This window comes from Indicator indicator, chromosome 26, assembly GCF_027791375.1.
Source record: "Indicator indicator isolate 239-I01 chromosome 26, UM_Iind_1.1, whole genome shotgun sequence".
Taxonomy (NCBI): domain Eukaryota; kingdom Metazoa; phylum Chordata; class Aves; order Piciformes; family Indicatoridae; genus Indicator; species Indicator indicator.
In genome coordinates, this window is record NC_072035.1 from 11,003,550 (window position 1) to 11,026,467 (window position 22,918).

At 52.7% G+C, this 22,918-nt stretch overlaps 2 protein-coding genes across 4 annotated transcripts in view; both read left to right on the forward strand.

Annotated features, from left to right (window-relative positions):
* KIAA1671 (KIAA1671 ortholog) overlaps nucleotides 1-8,021 on the forward strand; it is a 74,935-nt gene extending 66,914 nt beyond the window's left edge. For all 3 annotated transcript variants that reach the window (XM_054392602.1, XM_054392603.1, XM_054392604.1), the window contains 6 exons: nucleotides 876-1,131; nucleotides 4,638-4,812; nucleotides 5,676-5,803; nucleotides 6,165-6,298; nucleotides 6,828-6,910; nucleotides 7,984-8,021. In XM_054392602.1, the coding sequence (XP_054248577.1) occupies nucleotides 876-1,131; nucleotides 4,638-4,812; nucleotides 5,676-5,803; nucleotides 6,165-6,298; nucleotides 6,828-6,906 (772 nt within the window). In that variant the 3' untranslated portion in view covers nucleotides 6,907-6,910; nucleotides 7,984-8,021. The remainder of the gene's footprint in view (nucleotides 1-875; nucleotides 1,132-4,637; nucleotides 4,813-5,675; nucleotides 5,804-6,164; nucleotides 6,299-6,827; nucleotides 6,911-7,983) is intronic.
* Nucleotides 8,022-14,962: 6,941 nt separating this feature from the next.
* Nucleotides 14,963-18,633, forward strand: CRYBB3 (crystallin beta B3). Its single transcript, XM_054392512.1, has 5 exons — nucleotides 14,963-15,064; nucleotides 16,354-16,472; nucleotides 16,595-16,727; nucleotides 16,874-17,016; nucleotides 18,468-18,633. Exons 1-5 carry the CDS (start codon nucleotides 14,990-14,992, stop codon nucleotides 18,631-18,633), a joined length of 636 nt encoding a protein of 211 aa, XP_054248487.1. The 5' UTR covers nucleotides 14,963-14,989.
* The last annotated feature ends 4,285 nt before the right edge of the window (nucleotides 18,634-22,918 follow it).

The following is a 22,918-nucleotide window of genomic DNA, read 5'->3' on the forward strand; positions in this document are numbered from 1 at the left end:
CAAAACTAGAGACAATAAGAGAAGCAAGCTCTTGATAGAACTCACTGGGAGGAGCTGTTGGGCTTGGGATGACACCAGCAGGGACACTTCTTTCTGTCAGAACACAGGGAGAGGATTCTTTTTTTAAGTCCAGTTTCTATTAGCACCTAAAAATTGCATCCCAAAATGTTCTGCACTGCTGAAGATGTTTTGGTTTCCTTGGAGTCCTGTGAAATGGAAATGACACTCACTGCATGGTGTGCATGCAGTCATAGAATTGTTTGGGTTGGAAGAGATCTCTAAGATCATGGAGTCCAACCATCAACCCAAACACCACCATGGCCAGCAAACCATGTCCCCAAGTGCCATGGCCACAGGTTTCTTGAGCACCTCCAGGGATGGGGACTCCACCACCTCCCTGGACAGCCTGTTCCAATCCCTGACCACTCTTGCAGCAAAGAAATGTTTCTTAATCTCCAGCCTAACCCTCCCCTGGCACAACTTCAGGCCATTTCCTCTCCTTCTCTAATCTGATACTAGGGAGAAGAGAACAACCCCCACCTGGCTCCAGCTTCCTTTCAGTGAGCTGTGGAGAGCAATGAGGTCTCCCCTCAGCCTCTTCTCCAAACTAAAAACCCCAGTCCCCTCAGCTGCTTCTCACCAGCCTGTTCTCCAGACCCCTCACCAGCTTAGTTGCCCTTCTCTGGACCCCCTCCAGCCCCTCAATATCCTTCTTGGCGTGAGGGCCCTGAAACTGACCCCGGGATTCAAGGTGTGGCCTCACCAGTGCCCAGCACAGGGACACCATCATTTCCCTGCTCCTGCTGTGCCATCCAAACAATTCTCCACGTCTTGCTTCCCCCTGAAGTCTCACTGATCTCTCTTTTTGTTTGCAGCTTTGTGCCTGAATCTCCCTCCTCCGAGAACGATGTCCTTTCGACGAGGAAGCAGCCTCCAAGCAGCCACCCGTCCTCCCTGTCCTCTCAAGCAGAGCCTGCCTGCCTGCCTGACCACCATGACTTCTCCAAAGACCAAAGGAGCACAAGCTTGGACCGTTCCAGCACTGACATGGACTCTACTGATGGGACTGATTTACCTCCTCCAGGAGACACCTGCCCTGATGAGAAGACCACAGACTTCTCTTTCATTGATGTAAGTTACCCTGGTTGCGGGCTGCCCAGGGAGGTATCACAGTCTCACAGTAGCAGAGGTTGGAAGGGACCTCAAGAGATCATCAGGTCCAACCTCTGCCAGAGCAGGATCACCTAGGGGGAGTCTGCACAGGAATGCATCCAGGTGGGTTTGGAAAGTCTCCAGAGAAGGAGACTCCACAACCCCCCTGGGGAGCCTGCTCCAGGGCTCTGTCACCCTCACTGTAAAGAAGTTTCTCCTCATGTTGAGGTGAAATCTTCTATATTCTAGTTTGAATCCATTGTTCCTTGTCCTGTCACTGTGAACCACCCAAAAGAGCCTGACCCCCTCCTCCTGACACCCACCCTTCAGCTATTGATAGACACTGATCAGATCCCTCTCAGTCTTCTCTTCTCCACACTAAACAGCCCCAGGGCTCTCAGTCTCTCTTCCCAGGGGAGATGCTCAAGTCCCCTAAGCATCCTCATGGCTCTTTGTTGGATTCTCTCCAGCAGGTCTCTGTCTCTCTTGAACTGGGGAGCCCAAAACTGGACACAGGATTCCAGGTGTGGTCTCAGCAGGGCAGAGTAGAGAGGTAGAAGAACTTCCCTAGCCCTGCTGGACACACCTGCCTTGATACATCCTATCATCCCATTGACTCTCTTGGCCACAAGAGCACATTGTTGTTCCATGGAGAGCTTCCTGTCCACCAGCAAGCTCCAGGCTGTGGAGTCTCCTCCTCTGGAGACTTTCCAGACCCATCTGGATGTGTTCCTGTGTGACCTGTGCTAGATTCTCTGGTCCTGCTCTGGCAGGGGGGTTGGACTCGATGATCTTCAAACATCCCTTCCAACCCCTAACATCCTGTGATCCTGTGATCCATGCCAGCTGTGTTGTTCAGCACCACAAAGCAGCATCTTCTGGAAGCTTCACCCCCAATCTCTGCCTTTTCTTTGTCACATGGAATTTGCCTGCCTGAAAACTTCCTTTTCTTGATCACGTTTGAATCTTTCTGCCTGAAATAGCTGGAGATCAAAGGTCACAAAGTCCTTCCAGTTCCTGCATCCTTAGGTCCTGAAAGATCCCAAGAAGCCCTTGGCCTCAGATCACCTTTGCCAGTGGCTTGCTGAAGCTGCTCCTTCTCTTTCTGCTCCTTGGTGAGCTCCAAGAGAAGAGCTAAATGACTTGGTGAACGTGGGAAGCATAATTAAATCCCACAAATAGCTGCTGACTGCTGTGCCACGAGCTGTGCAGATTTAAGGCTATGAAGACATTTACTAACAGTTTCCTTATTTACTCATCCTGTAGTAGCTTACAGTTGCAGTTGAAAGGATGATTTTTTTTTTTTTCTCCATGCTTAAAGATCTTGCAGCTGCTCTTTTCTGGCCATATGCTGTCAGATGAGGTTTGGTGTTCTCTGAAGGCACTGGCATAAGTAGTTTGTCTGTTCAGCTTTGGAGAGGTGCTGCTTTTTCTTTGGTTAGAGTTGCTTCACCACCTTCTTTTGCTCCACACTGATGGCAGATAGCTTGGCAAGTGCAAGATTCCCAACTTAGATGAATCACACCAGGCTAGGAAGGTCTCAGGCAGGCTGCTGTGCTGCTGAAGCACCATGATGCCTCCTAAATTGGAACCACAGAATTGTTTGGGTTGGAAAAGTCCTCTAAGAGCATTGAGTCCAACCATCAACCCAACACCACCATGGCCAGCAAACCATGTCCCCAAGTGCCACGGCCACAGGTTTCTTGAGCACCTCCAGGGATGGGGACTCCACCACCTCCCTGGGCAGCCTCTTCCAATCCCTGACCACTCTTGCAGCAAAGAAATGTTTCTTAATCTCCAACCTAACCCTCCCCTGGCACAATTCCAGGCCATTTCCCCTCATTCTATCACCTGATACTAGGGAGAAGAGACAGACTCCAACCTCCTTTTAGGTAGGTGTAGAGGGCAATGAGGACCTGAGGAGCAGGTTGCTCTACAGAACATTTGTGCTGGAGGCAGCTTGGTCTGGAGCAGCAGAACTGAGTGTTCACAACCTCTCAGCTGCTTCCTGTGGAGGCTGTTCCAATGTGCTTCCAGCCAGCTCTGTTCTCTGCTGATGTTGCCATCTCTGAGGAGCTGCAGAAAGCTGTGCTTTGCCAAGGCAGGTGCTGCTCTCCTCTTCCAGCCCATGCCAGCTCTGGAGCAGAAGCCACACTGGGTGCACCATTGCTTTGAGATCCCTGACAGCACATGGCTCAGCTGTGCAATCAGCTGATAACCCTTTGGCAGGACATCCCAAGGACACTTTTTGCACCCTAAAGGAATTGCTGGTGCCCAGAACAGCAAGGACGGCGTTTTGTCTCTGTCCATCAGTGGTTCTGCAGGTAGTGGAGATGGTCCTGGACAGCTAAAGGTGCCTCTTATGGCACACTCATGGCTTAACTACAGCTGGTGATAGGCTGGTTTAAGGAGTGGCTTATTCCTGACCTGACATCTCTTTGCAAAGAAGCAAGGCCACGTCTGAAGAAGAAGCTGATGGAGGTTTGCTGACTGCAGACAAACCTCTGCCAACAAATGGCTTTAGAGAAATAACTCAAGTGCAGCTCCTCCTTTGCTCTGGAAATGCTTTTGCCTTGAAATGGCAGGTGACAGACCTTTTCTGAATGCTGTGACATTTAGCTTTTCAGTCTCCTTGTTGCTGGTGAGTGGCTTGAAACATCTGTAGGTGTCAGCCCCTCGGAACAGGGTTCTGCAGCCCTCTGCTTCAAGAGGATTTTGTGTAGCTCCTCTCTTGAGATCCAGATCCTCTTACTGACCTTCAGCCACTGCTAGCTAGGTGAGGCCTCTATTCCTAAAACACTCTGGGCAACCTAAAATCCAATTTATTGCCATTGGTTTGGATTGATTTGGTGACAATAATTCATGCAGATGAGACATGTCCAGCCAAGAGAGATCAAAGAGGCAGCACCTCACCTAGGTAGCCACCCTGCAGGAATTCTCTTTAGCAGAGTTTTTCCTAGAATCATAGAATCAACCAGGTTGCAAGAGACCTCCAAGATCATCCAGTCCAACCTATCACCCAGCCCTAAGCAATCAACCAGACCATGGCACTAAGTGCCTCATCCAGGCTTCTCTTGAACATCTCCAGTGATGGAGACTCCGCCACCTCCCTGGGCAGCACATTCCAATGGGCAGTGTTCAGCCTACTACCGACCAGCACTCCTGGGTCCCTCTCTGCCTGGCTGCTCTCCAGCCACTCTGACCCCAACCTGTAGTGCTGCTGGGGGTTGTTGTGGCCAAAATGTAGAACCCAGCACGTAGCCTTGTTCAATCTCATCCCACTGGCCTCTGCCCACCCAGCCAGCCTGGCCAGGTCCCTCTGCAGGGCCCTCCTACCCTCCAACAGATCAACACCTGAGTTTGACGTTATTAATAATCATAATAATCAGGTTAATTGAGCTCTATATATTAGCCTGAAGGGGTGAATGCCTTGAAGGAGGTGAGGAAAGGGTGAAGATGACTTCAGGCTTTGCTTCTTTCCCCAGCAAACAGCTGTCCTGGACTCCAGTGCGCTGAAGACTCGCGTCCAGCTCAGCAAGAAGAGACGCCGCCGGGTTCCCGTTTCCCACTCCCTGAGAAGAAGCAGGGGGCTGGAGTTTGAGAGCAGGTTTTCTTTGACAGAGGAGCCAGATAATGCCTGGATGTTTAAGGATTCCACAGGTATCCCTCAACTGTCTGAAAGGACCGTAGAACCGTTGGGGTTGGAAGAGACCTTTCAGCTCATCCAGGCCAACCCTGAACCCAGCACTGCCAGGGCACCACCAACCCATGGCCCTCAGCACCACATCTCCACAGCTCTGAAACCCCTCCAGGGATGGGGACTCCACCACTGCCCTGGGCAGCCTGGGCCAGGCCATGACAACCCTTACCATGAAGAAATTGTTCCTCATGTCCATCCTAAACCTCCCCCTAGGGCAACTTGAGGCCATTTCCTCTTGTCCTATCCCTTGTTCATTGGAAGGAGAGACCAACTCCCATCTGGCTGCAGCCTCCTTTCAGGGAGTTGTAGAGAGCCAGAAGGTCTCCCCTCGGTGTCCTTTTCTTGAGGCTGCAAACCCCCAGTTTCCTGAGCTGCTCCTTGCAAGTGTTACCAATATCTACAAGTCTCTGGGGAGACCTTCTGGTAACTTCTCAGTGTTTAAAGGGGCTGAGAAGAAAGCTAGGGACAGACTCTTGAGCAGGACCTGCTGTGACAGGACAAGGGGTGATGGTTTGAAACTAGAAGAGGGCAATTCAGACTGGAGAGAAGAAATGTTTGACACTGAGGGTGGTGAAAGCCTGGCCAGGTTGCCCAGAGAGGTGGTTGATGCCCCATCCCTGGAAGCATTGCAGGTCAGGCTGTTTGGGGCTGTGAGCAACCTGCTGTAGTTGGAGATGTCCCTGCTGGCTGCAAGAGGGTTGGACTGGCTGAGCTTGAAAGGTCCTTTCCCACCCAACCCAGTCTATGATCTAGAACAAGGTATAGATGAAGAACCTCCTGACTGATGTTTTGTTTCCCCTCTGCTTTTGTTTTTAACCATTAGAAGAGAAGACAACTATGCAACAGGAGGATTCTGATGAAGAAGACAAGATCCACCGGACCGGAAGGTCCTCATCCCTACACGCTCAGAGGCTTCCCGTGTTTCCTGGGATGGACCACTCTGTCCTCAAGGTGACCATGGGCAGAGTACACCAGGAGGTAGTCAGAGATGCTCGGGAGCTGCAGAGGCTCTAGGAACAGAGCTAGGAAGCTCTGCTGGAGATGACAAAGTTGCTGGGATGGCGTTGGGCGGGGGGATAATGTGTAGGGAAACCTTGAGGTTATCTTTCTCCCTTTGAACTGAGTAGGACTGTGAAGTGACTTGGGAAAAAAATTGGCTTTGCCATAGCAAAACCTGCTCCAGAGCTGCAGGGGGTTCTCTGATTTCATCATGGACCTTTGTGAGTCGAGAAGCCTGAGTGATTTGGTTTGCATCCTAAAAACCCTCTCAACGCTGCCTTTCAAAAGTTCCTTCTTTGTTTTCCTACTTCAGGCCCAGCTAAGGAGAAGACACGAGGCTGAGAGTCCTGGTGAAATAAGCTCTGCTCAGCTCTTCAAGTCCCCAAAATCCCAGCTTGGAACTCCTGGTAGCAGAGTGCTGCCCTCCAGTGTGGAGAAGGAGGAGAGGTGAGAAGCTTCCACCAGCCACAGAAGGATGCTAATGCTTGTTTGAGTGGAAGGAAAAAGAAACAATCGTAGAGTGGTTTAGCTTGGAAAACACCTCTGAGATTGAGTCCAACCATCAACCCAACACCACCATGGCCATCAAACCATGTCCCAAAGTGCCATGGCCACACATTTCTTGAACACCTCCAGGGATGGGGACTCCACCACCTCCCTGGGCAGCCTGTTCCAATCCCTGACCACTCTTGCAGCAAAGAGATTTTTCCTCATCTCCAACCTAACCCTCCCCTGACACAATTTCAGGCCATTTCCTCTTGTTCCATCACCTGATATGAAGGAGAAGAGACCAACCCCCACCTCACTGCAACCTCCCTTCAGGGAGCTGTCAGAGCAGTGAGGTCTCCCCTGAGCCTTCTCAATTCAAGGCTGGAGAGGAAGTTGCACATTTCTTTAATTTTTATGTCTCTAACGAGTTTTCATCATTAAAGAGTTTGGGGTTTTTTTGTTGGTTTTTTTTTTTTTTATATCTTAGGTCAGAAGAAAAGTCTCCTCAGTGGCTGAAGGAGCTGAAATCAAAGAAGAGACAGAGCCATTATGAGAATCAGGTTTGAAAAGGTACCTTTGGACAGAATCACTGGGTTGGAAGGGACCTCTAGATAGGTCATCTAGACCCAACTCCCCTGTAGTAAGCAGGCAGGGACATCCCCAACTAGATCAGGTCACTCAGAAGAAGGAGTTTGTGACATGAGAGGACACAGGGACAAAAATCTGCCATGGGAGACACCTCCTTAACAGTGTCACAGCTCTGGGAGGGCAGCAGGCTTGTATCAGCTGTGGGCCCAGGAGGCAGAGGAGGTTTCATAGAAGAGAAGTTTCCATTCCCAGATGCTTTCTGTGACTTGTGGGGTTTGTCTTTCACTGGCTCTCTGCAGATAATTTTATTTTAACAGCACTCAGCCTGTTTGTGCTGCAATTTCATGATGCTTCCACCCAGCAGGAATGAGACTCTCACTGGCTGAGGCTTGCACCCATTGGGAAAATCTTGGTGTAGGTTGTTCCAGCAGTTGTCTGAGCAGCTCTGGAGCACTCAGTGCATGAAATAGGACAAGACTAAGCTGCCACTGCATTTTATAGAAATGGATTCTATAAAATCCATTTCACTGCACACTGAAATGGATTTTATAGAATCCCAGACTGGTTTGAGTGGGAAGGGACCTTTAAAGCTCATCCAGTCCAGTTCCCCTGCACTCAGCAGGGATGTCTGCAGCCAGAGCAGGTTGCTCACAGCTCCAAACAACCTGACCTGCAGTGGTTCCAGGGATGGAGCATCTCCCACCTCATTTGGCAACTTGGGCCAGGCTCTCACCACCCTCAGTGTCAAACATTTCTTCCTTCTCTCCAGTCTGAATTTCCTTCTTTTAGTTTCAAACCATCATCCCTTGTCCTGTCCCAGTATGTCCTGCTCAAAACTTTGTCCCCAGCTTTCTATTAATTCCATTTTTTAATTACTGAAGGCTGCTCTGAGGACTCCCTGAAGCCTTCTCTTCTCCAAGCTGAGCAACCCCAACTCTCTCACCCTCCCTTCAATTTGTGGAGCTCTCCTTTTACAAACCCTGAGAGGACTCTGCTGCTTCTTTGGCCACGTTCTACCATCACTTAATTGCTTCTGTTTTGTTGTTTCTTTTCAGATACTGATGCTAACTAGAAGAAGATAAAGAAGTTTAACAGAAGCCTTAACTCATCTGAACCTAAAATTCATGTCATGTTGCTGCTGTTTGCTTCCTGCCTCAACTGCTATGTGCATGGTGCCTTCCTGTTTTGTGGAGAAAGCTGCTTAACGTTCATAGTCAAATACAAAGCTGGGTTGGTGTCAGGTGTGGGAGAAGAAAAGGAGAAAGAGGATGGCCTCACCTGGCAGAAGAACTCCCAGGCAGCACTTCAGGAAGATTTGTCATCTTCCAGCTGGGAGTGCTGAAGGAGGAACTCCACTTCTGCTCAGCAGCTCCAACCGCAGTGTGACTTTTGGGTTAGATGCCTCAGGTGGAACCTGGGCTTTGTGTTTGCTTATGAAAAATACCAATTGGAAATCGAATTTTATCCTTTTTTATTTTTGGTTTGGGGGGGGGAAGAAAAAAAAAAAAGTAGTGAGCTCCTGTTTAGAATGAAGTTTGTGGAAGGTGAGAGAGTGCAAGAACAAATCCTGTTTACTGCCATATCGACAAAGGAAAACTTGATTATTTTTTTGTAAGATGTATTTTTCGGGGGGGATTGGCTGATAGAGATTTACGTGGGAAGAGGGGAAGAGAATTTTTAGATGAACACAAGAAAAAACGTTCTGTTTTGGGTTTGTTTTGGGGTTTTCTTTTGGGGGGTGGGGTGTCACGCTGCAGAAATGATAGAATTCTGTGTTTTGTCTGCATGTGGAATAATTGCTTCAGTGGAATGTCTTTCCTGAAAACACACACACACACAAAAAATGGATCAAGCAATAATGTCAACCCCCAGTTCTCTTTAAAGTCAAAAAACAAACCCCTCCCCCCAGAAAAAAATAGTGTAAATACTCTTTTTATAACCAAGGAAGGGAAAAGGGGGTGGGGGGGAAAGGATGTTCCACTCCTATCAGGGTTCCAGTTCATTGTTGAATGTCACTTTAGTAGCAGTTTGGGTAAGTCCCACTTCAGGTTTTTATTTGTTAAAGCTGTTGTAAATACCAGGTTGAAGTTTTGGGTTTGTTGGCTTTCTTTTGGTTTTGTTTTGGTTTTTATTTTAATGCTTTTTTTTTGTTCTTTTTTTTTTTTTTGGGGGGGGGGTGGGGGGGATGGGATAACCTCGAAGTGATCTTCAGTTTCTCAGATGCTTTTCCTTTCCTTTGGGTCAAACTGATGTTCTCATAGTGGTGTAGATATCTCCTGCATAACACAGGGGTGTGATGAATATCACTAACAGCTCAATTATGTTCATACCTTTGAATACAGATTCTGAGATACCAACCCAGGTGTCCACTTCAGACAGACTTTTATTGTTTCCCCTCCTCACCCCTCACCCCCCCCCTTCCCAATTAAGTGCTCTTCTCAGCAAACCTTGAAAAATGTAGCCTGATGAGGGAGGTGGTTTGTGTCTTCTTGGGGTTCCTCACAGCTCAACTCAGAAAGCAGCAATGTGCAAGGATGAAGGGAGACCAAGACTGAAGCTCTCTCCTCTTTGGTGCCCTCCTGGACTGGGCAAAGCTTCCAGCCACCCTAAAGCCATGTGGGATGGTGTGGCATGGGGACAATGTGATGTTGGGACAGCGTGGCATGGGGATGATGTGGTGTTGGGGCACCATGGTGTGGGAGCATCATGGTGTTGGGGCACCATGGTGTGGGAGCACCATGGTGTGGGAGCATCATGGTGTTGGGGCACCATGGTGTTGGGAGTATTATGGTGTGGGATCACTGTGGTGTTTGATCACCATGGTGTGGGAATATCATGGTGTGAGAACACTGTGGTGTTGGGGCATCTTGGTGTGGGAGCATCTTGGTGTTGAGGCACCATGGTGTGGGAGCACCATGGTGTGGGAGCATCTTGGAGTTGGAGCACCATGGTGTGGGAGCATCTTGGTGTTGGGGCACCATGGTGTGGGAGCATCATGGTGTTGGGGCACCATAGTGTGGGAGCATCTTGGTGTTGGGGCACCATGGTGTGGGAGCATCTTGGTGTTGGGGCACCATGGTGTGGGAGCATCTTGGTGTTGGGGCACCATGGTGTGGGAGCATCTTGGTGTTGAGGCACCATGGTGTGGGAGCACCATGGTGTCGGGGCACCATGGTGTGGGAGCATCATGGTGTGGGAGCATCTTGGTGTTGAGGCACCATGGTGTGGGAGCATCTTGGAGTTGGAGCACCATGGTGTGGGAGCATCATGGTGTTGGGGCACCATGGTGTGGGAGCATCATGGTGTGTTGGGGGCACCATGGTGTGGGAGCATCTTGGTGTTGGGGCACCATGGTGTGGGAGCATCTTGGTGTTGGGGCACCATGGTGTGGGAGCATCTTGGTGTTGAGGCACCATAGTGTGGGAGCATCTTGGTGTTGGGGCACCATAGTGTGGGAGCATCTTGGTGTTGGAGCACCATGGTGTGGGAGCATCTTGGAGTTGGAGCACCATGGTGTGGGAGCATCCTGGTGTTGGGGCACCATGGTGTGGGAACATCCTGGTGTTGGGGCAGTATCACAGCCATGGGACTGGAGCTGGAGCAGTTGCTGCTCCTCACGTTGCACTTCCCCTGTCCTGCTGCTGGGCCTCTCTAGACATTAAAAGACACAGCACCAGCACTTGGACTCATTTCCTGACTTGTCACTGATGATCAGTGTTTCAGAGAGCTTGATTTACGTGGGGTTACCACCATGGTGCAACTGCTAGCCAGAGTGGCATGCCTGGTCTGCTGTCTATCAAGCTGGTAGCTGCCAAAACCTTGTGCCAATTCTTCTCATGGAGGAGTCTCAGATGAGGTGATTTTTTAAAATTTTTCTTCTTTTTTTTTTTTTTCCAGCCCCAGTCTGCTCATAGGAAACAGCAGCAGAATGTCAGGAGACGAGTCCCATATGTGCATCTCTGTCTCTTTCCCAGATTTAGTTCTGGGAGCAGCTCCCTCTACGTGATGGAGGTGCAAGGAGCGTGTTCCTCTTATAGAGAACATCTTTTCCATGCTGCTTTGCCCTATTTCACACCACACTTCCACAGCCCCTTCTGCTCCCCATTAAGAAATGATCACTCAAGCGTGTGGCTTCTGACCCTGGGTGATGGGAGATGGACTTGATCTAGCTGCAGCAAGCAGGCTGCTGACAAGCTCCTCTGTAGCTAATTTTTAAGGTGTTGCACAGATTTCCTTCTTCCCTCTTCTTTAGGTGGTGGTGGAGAAGGTGACTCTTTAAGATAAGCTTGGCAGACGTGTCTTTTGGGGGTATTTTTATTTTCATGGCAAGCACTGGAGGCTCCCATCAGTTGTCAGCCGTGTGTGACGCACTTGGCCAGCCCTGAGCAGCAGTGTTTTGTGTGGGGATGAGAGAAGGATGATGATTCTGTGATGATGATGATGATGATGGCTTTTCTTCCTCAGATGAAGTGGAGCTTACTTTAAACAGTGTCTAGAAACCAGGTAAATTCCTTCCCCTCCCCCCCAGCCCCTGCTCATGAGAGGCTCCATTTCCCAATTCAGCAGGTCAACAGCGTTGTGTTACCAACAGCTGAAGGATCTGATGCTTTTTTGGTCTGATAAATGAAGACCAGAAATTCTGTCTGGTGTTTCTGCTGGGCTGGAGGGAGCTGAGGGGTTGGACCCTCGGGGGGTTTCCATGAAGCCCTCAGAATGTGTCCACATTTGCCCCCCTGCTTGGACAATGCACTGAAACTTGACTGTACTGAGTAGTTGAACCTACTACTGAGTGATGTTTAATGCTTCAATGTCCAATTAAAAAGTGTCTTTAGAATGTTGCTGAGTGGGGAAGTCTTTTTTTCTGCTCCACCACCTCCTTGTGTTGTACATGGGTTCAATATTGATGTCCTTCAGGTTGTGTAATAAAAGATCTATCAATGTGTTCTTCCTTGTGAGAGGACAGCCCAGGCTGTTGATACAATTCAATTCTAATTCCAAATAATGCTTGTGGAATTTCTTCTGATTTCACCTGTTACAGAATCCCAGCATGGTGGGAGTTGAAAGGGACCCCTGGAGATCATCCAGTCCAACCCCACCCTGCTCAAGCAGGGGCACCCACAGCAGCTTGCCCAGGATCACAATGCCCAGGTGGGTTTGGAATCTCTGTGGAGAAGGAGACTCCACAACCTCTCTGGGCAGCCTGCTCCAGGGCTCCAGCAGCCTCACAGCAAAGAAGTTTCTCCTCCTGTTCAGATGGAACCTCCTGGGTTCCAATTTGTGCCCATTGCCCCTTGTCCCATCACTGAGCACCACTGAGGAGTCTGGCCCCATCCTCTTGCTGAGCATTGAGAAGATCCAGGAGCCAGAGGAGATACCTGGCCAGAGATCTGCTGGTCCAAGCACAGGGGAACTCCGTGGGACCCTGAATCAAGGAGAATCTGTAGGGGAGAGCAGCATGGACAGGCTGTGTGTGGTTCAGAAAGAATCATGAGGTCAGGCCACCAGCATCCTGTGTTCTGACAGCAAGAGTGTGGCCAGCAGGACCAGCCCAGGGTTTGTCACCATGTACTGGGCAGTGGTGAGGCCACACCTTGAATCCTGGGGTCAGTTTGGGGCCTATTGCTCCAAGAAGGACACTGAGGGGCTGGAGTGGGTCCAGAGAAGGGCAATGAAGCTGGTGAAGGGTCTGGAGAACAGGGCTGGTGAGGAGCAGCTGAAGGACCTGGGGTTGTTCAGCCTGGAGAAAAGGCTGAGAGGAGACCTCATTGCTCTCTACAGCTCCCTGGAAAGAGGTTGCAGTGAGGTGGGGATTGCTCTCTTCTCCCAGGGAACAAATAACAGGACAGGAGGCAAGTGCCTCAGGTGCTCCAGGGAAGGGTTTGAGTTGCACAGGAGGAACAATTTCATCCCCTTAAGGCTTGGCCAGAGCAGCGAGGGATTCCCCATCCCGGGAGGGGGTCCCCAGGTGCAGACCCAAGCACCGCCCGGCTGCCCGGCGCGGGGCGGTTTGTTTTTGCTGCGCGCTGCGCTGGGTTTCCCAACCCCTCCCCGGGAACTGCTGATGGGGAGAGTTTTCCAGAGAACCTGGCAAGAAGCAGCCTGAACCTGCTGACGTGAGGTTCCCGCTTAATCTGCTCTAAAGCACGCCGCACGGATTCAAGGGCCGGGGGGGAGAAATGTGACTGCCGGCGGCAGCGTGCCCCGGCTCACCCCCACTCGCCCCCGCTCACCCCTGCTATTGAGATGAGGTCTCATGGATGGAATTCCGTGGACGCAGCTGCTGCCTCAGCGTCCAAACAATCTGCTGGGCTGGGCAGAAGCAAGGCATAAATAGGCAGGGCAGCCCCCGCCGGCCGGCACAGCCGGAACACGCCGCGAGAGGTAGCGCCCGCGCTGCTTGGATGCTCCCAAAGGCCTTCCCCCTGAGAGTTAGGATGACCTGAGCTGGGGTCTTGCTTGGGATAGGCTTGGGTGGGTGATGGGCAAGGAGTGGTGTTGCAGGGATTTGGTTGCTTTGGAGACTTGGAAAGGGCTTTCCAAGAGAATTGGCTTGTCTCGAGTTGATGTCTTGCTAGGGACAACCTTGGGTGGGTGATGGGCAAGGAGTGATGCTTTGGTTGCTTGGAGACTTGGAAAGGGCTTTCCCAGAGAGTTAGTCTGTCTTGAGTGGGGGTCTTGCTTGGGATAGACTTGGGTGGGTGATGGGCAAGAACTGGTGCTGCAGGGCTTTGGTTGTTTTGGAGATTTGGAAGGGGCTTTTAAAAAGAGTTAGTAAGACCTCAACTCAAAACAGGCTAGGGACAGACTTGGGTGGGTGAGGGGCAAGAAGTAGTTGGTTGAGGACTTCAAACTTGGGGACTTGGAAAGGGCTTTCCAGGAAGTTAACCTGTCTTGAGTTGAGGTCTTGCTAGAGACAGCCTTAGGTTAATGCTGGGCAAGAAGTGATGCTGCAGTGCTTTGGTTGAGCATGTCAAACGTGGAGACTTGGAAGGGACTTTCCAAAAGGGTTAGCTTGTCTTGAGTTGAGGTCTTGCTAGGGATAGCCTTGGGTGGATGCTGGGCCAGAAGTGGTTGGTTGAGGATATCAAACTTGGAGACTTGGAAGGGGCTTTAAAAGAGAATTAGTGTGTCTTGAGGTCTCACTGGAGACAGCCTTGGCTGGATGATGGGCAAGAATTGGTGCTGAAAGGCTTTGATTACTTGAAGCCTTGGAAAGGGCTTTCATAGAGTTAACATGTCTTGAGTTGGGGTCTTTTGAGTTGGGGTCTTGCTAGAGCCAAACTTGGGTTGATGATGGGCAAGGGTTGACACTGCAGGGCTTTGGCTGAGCACATCAGACTTGAAGGGGCTTTAAAAGAGTTAGCATGTCTTGAGTTGAAGTCTTGCTAGAGCCAACCTCGGGTTAATGATGAGAATTGGGTGAGAAGTGATGCTGCAGGGCTTTGGCTGAGGATGCCAAATGCAGGTTCTTTAGTTCATCTAAGTAACCTCTTGATTGTTTGGACTGGATTTCCTATTCCAGTAGGAACCTTGGGAGATTTTCCTGGAGAACAAGGAGAGGGAATGTTGGTGATCTCAGAGGTCTTTTCCAACTGAAGCTCTTTTATGGATTTATGATCTTGGTTCTCTCCTACCAGCCAATGTGGTGGCTCCAGGAATCTGATGTCCCTCAGGATGACAAGCAAAAGCTTCAAATTTCTCTTAGTGGTGAAAGATGTTGGCAGATGGAAATGGGCAAAATCATCCTGGAAAAACAGGCCAGGCTTAGAGAGGCATCCTGGGGCACCTGGAAGATGGTTTGGTTCAGCCATGGGCTCTCCAGCCCCATGGTGATACCTGGGTGAGGATGCAGGGCCCATGAGGGACAGGAGGATGGATAATGGAGCCTTCTAGCCTGGACATCCGTAGGGATTTACAGCTGCTGCCTTGGTGGGCTCTGCACTAATCTGTAGTGCCCTTTCCTGTGCCATCTGTGGTGGTTTATTGAGTATCTGATGGTTTGAGGGCAGGCACTGAAGCACCACCACCTTAACCTCCTGCTGTTTGGGTTTTCCAGGCACAATGACTGAGCAGCAGAGTCCCCCTGAGCAGATGGCGACTGGGGAGGGTGCTGGAGAGCGAGGTGGCAATTACAAGGTACACTGGGGGCAGCTGGTTGCTGATGGACTGTGGGTGATGCTGTAGGGTCACCAAGCAAGGCTGGCACCACTGTCAAAGCACCGCAGGTCGGACTGGGGGAGAAAGTGGCCTCCGGGTTCCTAACGCAGCAGCTCTGATGAATTTGCTCCTCAAGCATCGAGCTGGGCTGTGGGCTGGGGAGGGAAACGTCCCCTGGGGGACAGAAACGTCCCCTGGGGGAGGTGCTGCTGCCTGGCAGGAGGTGATGCTGCATTTGGGGCTGCCAAGTCTGTTTGCCTGCTGGTCTGGTGTGCAGCTGCACAGAGATTGAATCCAGGAGATAAAACACCCCAGCGTGGTGGGATCAGCTGTAGGTTTGAGGAGTGGAACTCCCTGGGTGGTTCTTGGCTCATCATTCTTGCCCTAGGTGATGGTTTGGAGGTAAATCAGTGGTGGGTGTTGGAATGGACACAGCTTGGAGACCTGGGCAAGGCTGCTCCTGGTTTGGAAAGGTTGGAAGTGGGAGCAGATTCTGCAGCTGGTTCAAAGAGGGCCTGGGAGCTTGGGCTGCTGAGTGCTTTGGGGTGGGAAGAAGTCTCTGAGGACCACAAGTGTCATCTCTGTCCCTTGATGCTCCCTGTCATGCAGTGCCTGCAGGAGACTCTGCCCTTGTCCTGGGAAGGGGCCGGGAGGTGCCTTCCCACTGTGCCACACTCCTGGTCCCCAGATTGTGCCAGGCACCCTGGACCCTGCTTCCTGCTGTGCTCCAGCATCAGTTTGAACTCATCCTGCAGCCCAGCCTGAAGCTCTGCCCAGAGCAGGAGGTCCCATGGAGCTGCTGTGGTCTCTACACCTGGCAGGGTTTAGAGGAAACACCAAAAAATGAGCTCGTTGCAGACCAGGCTGGGAGAACGAATGGACCTGGAGGAGCAGCAATGGGCTGTGACCAGGCTGGGGGCAGAAGACCACAGCCCATGGGCCCTGGAGGGCTCCCAGCACAAACCTTCTCCCTTTCTGATGCTGTGTTTGAAGCAGTGACCTTGTTTGCAGCCCTTCACAGAGGAAACATCAGCCTGTGCTTCACCCAGCAGACAGCTGGGGCCAATACCTGGCTGCAGTAAGAAGCCCAGGAGCTGTCTGATGGCTCAGGGGCAGGTTGCTCTGCCATGGGACAGGAGAGATGCTGGCACAGACAGAGAGGATGCGGCAGGACCACTTCACTCCGCTGCTGCTTGTGTTTGCCAGGGCAGGGTCCTGCAGCAGGGCAGGGGACATCTGCCCCAGCACAGCATCTTTCACCCCTTTAGATCACCATCTACGAACTGGAGAACTTCCAGGGGAAGAAATGCGAGCTGACAGAGGAGCTCCCCAACATCACCGAGAAAGAGCTGGAGAAGGTGGGCTCCATCCAGGTGGAGTCTGGCCCGTAAGTCCAGGGTGTGGAGGATGGACAAACCATAGGGTGGGAGCAGGGATGGACAGGGAGAGCACCTCCTGCTGGTGGGGAGCAGTCCTGCCCTGTGCCACCCCTGAGCCCCCCTCCCGCAGGTGGCTGGGCTTCGAGCGCCAGGCCTTCGCCGGGGAGCAGTTTGTGCTGGAGAAGGGAGACTACCCCCGCTGGGACTCCTGGTCCAACAGCCACAACAGCGACAGCCTGATGTCCATCCGGCCCCTCCAGATCGTGAGTGGTGGCTGCTCCGTGCTGCCCCTGCCCCTGGGCATGAGCCCCGCGGCCACAGCCATGGGCACCGCCAGGCTGGGGGAGGGGGGAGAGCGCTGGGGGGCTGGGAGTGCACGGAGCAGCCCCTCACCCACACTTTCCCCCAGGACAGCCCTGACCACAAGATCCACCTCTTTGAGAACGCAGGCTACACCGGGAGGAAGATGGAGATCGTGGACGATGATGTCCCCAGCCTCTGGGCCCATGGCTTCCAGGACCGTGTGGCCAGTGTCAGGGCCCTGAATGGAACGTAAGGATGGTGGCACTGAGAGGGGAGGGGGAACATGGGGGCACCCCAACGAGGTCCTATCCTGTGCCACTGTGGCTGGTCCCCCCAGGGTGGTAGCACCCTGACAAGGTCCCATCCCGTGCCACTGTGGTTGGTCCTGCCCAGGATGCTGACACCCTGGCAAGTTCCCATCCCATGCCACTGTGGCCACTCCCCCAGGGTGGTGGCAGAGCTGCCTGGCACAGCTGAGCCACCTGTCCCTGCAATGCCACTCATGCCCATCATGTCCCTCACTCCCTCTCCACTCCCACCCTTTCCCTGTTCCAGAAGGAGTGAGGGGGACCACAGCGGTGTCACCAGGGCTGTGTGACAGCTCTCTGCCCTGACCCAGGGCTGGGCACCATGGGGAAGCCCTGGCCCCTTCTCTGTTATGGGCACCATGGCATTTTGCAGCTGGGCTCTGCAGCTGCAGCCTTGCTGGGGATGCAGCACTTGGTGGTGATGGAGCAGTGGCCACTGCTGATGATGCAGTGGTGACCCTGAGCACCATCCCCTGACACTGCCACAGCCCTGGAGGTGGTACAGGGATGCTGCCCCTCCACTCAGGCCTGGGGTGAACGTGCCCGTGGGGTGGGGGTGGTAGAGGGATGCTGCCCTTCCATTCAGGCCTGGGGTGAACATGTGCCCATGGGGTGGTAGAGGGATGCTGCCCTTCCATTCAGGCCTGGGGTGAATGTGTGCCCATGGGGTGGGGGTGGTACAGGGATGCTGCCCTTCCATTCAGGGCTGGGGTGAACATGTGCCCGTGGGGTGGTACAGGGACGCTGCCCTTCCATTCAGGGCTGGGGTGAGCATGTGCCCATGCAGTGGGGGGTGGTACAGGGATGCTGCCCTTCCATTCAGGGCTGGGGTGAACATGTACCTGTGGGGTGGGGGTGGTACAGGGATGCTGCCCTTCTATTCAGGGCTGGGGCGAACATGTACCTGTGGGGTGGGGGGTATTATAGGGATGCTGCCCTTCTACTCAGGCCTGGGCTAAACATGTACCTGTGGGGTGGGGTGGTACAGGGATGCTGCCCTCCCACTCAAGGCTGGGGTGAACAGGTGCCCATGGAGTGGGGGGTGGTACAGGGATGCTGCCCTCCCACTCAAGGCTGGGGTGAACATGTGCCCATGCAGTGGGGGGTGGTACAGGGATGCTGCCCTTCCACTCAGGCCTGGGGTGAACGTGTGCCCGTGGGGTGGTACAGGGATGCTGCCCTTCCACTCAGGCCTGGGGTGAACGTGTGCCCGTGGGGTGGTACAGGGATGCTGCCCTTCCACTCAGGCCTGGGGTGAACGTGTGCCCGTGGGGTGGTACAGGGATGCTGCCCTTCCACTCAGACCTGGGGCGAACGTGTGCCCGTGGGGATGGGAGTGGGCAGAGCTGCCTCCGGGGGCAGTGCTGAGAGCTGCCTGCCACCCCCTGGCAGGTGGGTGGGCTACGAGTACCCGGGGTACCGGGGCCGCCAGCACGTCTTTGAGAAGGGGGAGTACCGCCACTGGAACGAGTGGGATGCCAACCAACCGCTCATCCAGTCCGTGCGCCGCGTGCGCGACCAGCAGTGGCACCAGAGGGGCTGCTTCGAGAACAGCTGAGGGGCAGCCCTGCTGCCCCCCCCACCCCTGATGTCCCCACCCCACGTGGGGCTGAGCTGTGATGCCGTGACCTTGGCCTTTGTGTTTTGTTGGTTGGGATTTGTTTCTTTCTTTTTTTGTTTTTTTTTCCCCCCCCTCCTTTGTGCCAAAACCTCAATAAAGCTCTGAGCTGGAGGCTGCTGGGACCCTGCCTGCTCCTGGGTGGGGGGTGGTCAGGGTTGGGGTTTGGAGGTTTTGGTTTTGGTTGGGGAAGGAGGGGATGGGGTAGAGTCAAGCTGTGGTTCAAGGTTGGGTGGGTTTCATGGTGGTGTGTTGAGGTACACCTAAAATTACTGAGTTGTTGTTGAGGTTCTCTCAAAATTACTGATGAATTGTTGAGGTCCTTCTAAAAATGGGGGAGGTTTCTCCACCAGGTTTTGGAGGTTTCCACCCAAAAGTTGAGGTTCACCTAAAACTACTGGGGAATTGTTGAGGTACTCCTAAGATTTGGTACTCCTAAGATTTGTAAGGTCTTGGGGTTCTCCTAAGATTACTGACAAATTGTTGAGGTCCTTCTAAAAATGGGGGAGATTTCTCCACCAGATTTAGGAGGTTTCTACCCCAAAATTGAGGTTCACCTAAAATTACTGAAGAGTTTTTGAGGTTCTCCTAAGATTACTGATGAATTGTTGAGGTCCTTCTGAAAATGGGGGAGGTTTCTCCACCAGGTTTTGGAGGTTTCCACCCAAAATTGAGGTTCACCTAAAATTACTGAAGGGTTTTTGAGGTTCTCCTAAGATTACTGATGAATTGTTGAGGTCTTTCTAAAAATGGGGGAGGTTTCTCTACCAGGTTTTGGAAGTTTCCACCCAAAAGTTGAGGTTCACTTAAAATTGGTGGTGTTGAGGTTCTCCTAAGATTTGGTACTAAGTTTGTAGTCCTGAGGTTCCTAAGATTACTGACAAATTGTTGAAGTCCTTCTAAAATGAGGGAGATTTCTCCACCAGATTTAGGAGGTTTCTACCCCAAAATTGAGGTTTACCTAAAATTACTGAGGAATTGTTAAGGTCTTTCTAAAAATGGGGGAGGTTTCTCCACCAGGTTTTGGAGGTTTCCACCCGAAACTGAGGTTCACCTAAAATTACTGAAGAGTTTTTGAGGTTCTCCTAAGATTACTGACAATTTGATGAGGTCCTTCTAAAAATGGGGAAGGTTTCTCCACCAGGTTTAGGAGGTTTCCACCAAAAGTTAAGGTTCACCTAAAATTACTGGAGGTTTTCTGGCAAGTTTTTGAGGTTCTTCTGAAAAATTTGGAGGGTTCTCCATGATTTTTTTTTGGGTTTCCACCAAGAATTGAGGTTCACCTAAAATTACTGGAAGCTTTCTGCCAAGTTTTTGAGGTTGTTTGGAAAATGTGGAGGTTTCTCTGTGATATTTTTGGGGTTTCCACCAAAAGTGGAGGTTCTTCTAAAATTACTGGAGGTTTTCTGCCAGTATTTTAATGTTCTTGTAAAAAATTTGGAGAGTTCACCACCAGCTTTTTGAGGTTTCCACCAAAAAGTAGAGATTCTCCTAAAATTGCTGGAGGTTTCTCCACAAAATTTTGGGAGTTTCCACCCAAAAATTGAGGTTCTTCTAAAATTACTGGAGGTTTTCTGCCAAGTTTTTGAGGTGGTTCTAAAAATTTAGAAGTTTCTCCAAGGTGTTTTTGGGATTTCCACTGAAAAATCGAGGTTCTCCTAAAAAAAATGAAGGATTCTCTACCAAGGTTTGGGGATTTTCCAACATATTGAGTGTTTTTGTCCACCAAAAATTGAGATTCTTTGTGTGCAGGCAGAGGTGGGGAGGGAGCAGGATTTGCAGTGTGTTATACAAAGGCTGCACCTGTCCCCAGATAACCTCTGCTTGTGCCATGGCTTGGTGCTGGCATTGCCAGTGTTGGGGGGCTCAGGGGGGAGCCCAGCCCTGGGGGTGGTCTTGGGACCCTTGCCAAGGGTTTTTGCCATGACTCTTCCCCTTCTGAAAGCATCTCCCTGGGCTGGAGGAGCACTGCTTATGGCTTCTTTCCCCAGCCCTGTCTGCTCCACAAGTGGGAGGACATCAAGCCCAGAGGCCAAGGTGATGGCTGGGGGGTCTGGGGGTCCTGGGCATCCTCAGGAATGGAGGTGTGGCTGAGGTAGTCCCAGGAGTGGTGGGCATGTGGAGAACAGTTGTCCCCAGGTGGTGCCAGGTCCCCAAAGTGGGACTCATGCCATGGGGTAAGGGCTGTGCCTGGCCCCAGTGCCCTGCAGGGACCCCAACCCAGCTCCAGGGAAGCTTCCCTCGGGGACCTGTGGCTCCCTGAGGATGGTCTCTGACATATGGGGTGTCTGGTTTGGTTGCCAAGGCAGAAGCCAGAGGTCCTGCTGGGCTTGGGGCCCACTAAGGGCTGGTGGCAGAGATGGGAGCAGGTCACCTGGTGCCAGTCACCAAACAGCCACTCCAGAGCTTTTCTTTCTGGGCTTGGATTCGCAGCTGTTCAAGGAGATTTTGTGGCCCTAGGTGGTAAAAGCTGCCTCCAGGACAGTTGGTGAGGCTGCTAGGGCTGTAGTTTGTTGGGGCATCACCAGTGCCCATAGCTGAGATGGCTAAAAACCAGCCAAGGGGAGGGAATCACAGCCTGGCAGGAGCTGTGCCAAGCACTGTGACTGCCACCCATCGGCAGTCCTGGGGATGCAGGGGCCCTGTGCTGGGACCTGGGGCAGCTCCAGGGTGGGGTCCTCGGCTGGGGACCCCCCATATGAATGAGCTCAGGAGGATGAGGAGGGCAGAGCCTGGCTTGCTGGAGGCAGCTGGGAGTGGTGTGGGCACTTGCTTACAAACCTACCCTGCCCACCCTGTCCTTGGCACGAAGTGACTTCCCATGGGGTCACCTGTGGCTCCCACAGCCCCATGAGACCCCATCACTCACAGCCAGGACTGTGGGGACTGTCCCCTCAGCATGTCACTGCCTGGGCAGGCTCAGGGGGCAGAGCTGACTCTGTGCAACCACCCCGGGTGCTGGGTGAGCAGCCAGAGGTGCTGGGGTGGGGGCTGCAGCACCTCACTGGGGACCCCCATGAGATGTTGTGAGCTGGTCTGGGCCCTGTTAATGCTGGGTGGCACTTGTTGGGGTGACAAGAGGGAACTCACTTGTCCCAGGGAGGGGGCTTGTAAAGGGACTGTGGGTGCTGCAGAGCATCCAGGGGCTCTGAGGGCTTTGTTGTCTCCCAGAGACTCACCTTCTGCAGCCAAAATCATCCCACAGCCCTGATGTCCACCCACCAGCAAGGTGCCAGCAAAGGGGGTTTGCTCCTGCTCATGACCCTCAGCTTGTCCCCCAGATGGGTGCTACCCTTGCTGGGCATGACCCAGCTATGGGGACACATCTGAGGCTGTGAGACCCCACCACTGACTCTAGCTTTGTCCTGGAGGGGGTGGTGGGGCTTCCATGCTCTTGTTCCTGCTGCTCCATGGGGCTGGGTACTTCCCAGAGACCCCATAAAGGTGGGGTTGGTAACAGAGGAGGAGCCTAACAACAGCTGCCCTCATGCTTAGGTTGAGGATGCTGCCTCACACCAGCTCCTGCCCTGGTTTAGCCTGGATGTTGGGAAGAAGTTCTTCAGTATGAGGGTGGTGTGAGACACTGGAACAGGCTGCCTAGGGAGGTTGTGGGTGCCCCTTCCCTGGGGGTGTCCAAGGCCAGGTTGGATGGGGCCTTGAGCAACCAAGTCTAGTTGAGAGGTCTCCTTGCCCACAGCTGGGAGGTTGGAGTAGATGATCTCTGAGGTCCCTTCCAACCTTAGCCATTCAGTGACTCTATGATGCCACAGCACTCCCACGGTGCCCCCAACCCCAGGAGCCTGGCAGGGTCTCCTTCTCTAGAGACTTTCAAGACCCACCTTGGGCACGTTCCTGTGTGAGCTGCCCTAGGTGCCCCAGCTTTAGCTGGACTGGATGATCTCCAGAGGTGCCTTGGGAGCCCAGAGGACTGTGTGGCTGTGCGCTGTGTGTGGTGGCACTGGCAGGGGCTGTGGGTGCTGCTGGCCAGGGCGGCAGACGGGGCAGAGCCAGGCGCTCACCACCGCTTCCATCACGCTTGGGAAGAGCCAACTTCAGCAGATTGCGGTGGGGGGCAGCTCGCTGAGGGGGGCACTGGGCTGGTGGTGGGGGGAGGTGGGGATAAAGTCTCTGGCTCCAAAACTTCTGAAGCAGGGCTTGGCAGGGGCTTTGTTTGCAAGGGCTGCCGTGGGCCTTGGCATGCATTCGGCTGATGCATGCAAACTCC

Bases quoted from the DNA above. Each gene is read 5' to 3' on its own strand.
- CRYBB3 (XM_054392512.1), top strand. From the start codon at position 14,990: ATGACTGAGCAGCAGAGTCCCCCTGAGCAGATGGCGACTGGGGAGGGT. The intron at 16,473-16,594 runs GTAAGTCCAGGG...CCCCTCCCGCAG, and splicing joins ATCCAGGTGGAGTCTGGCCC to GTGGCTGGGCTTCGAGCGCC. The intron at 16,728-16,873 runs GTGAGTGGTGGC...ACTTTCCCCCAG, and splicing joins CCATCCGGCCCCTCCAGATC to GACAGCCCTGACCACAAGAT.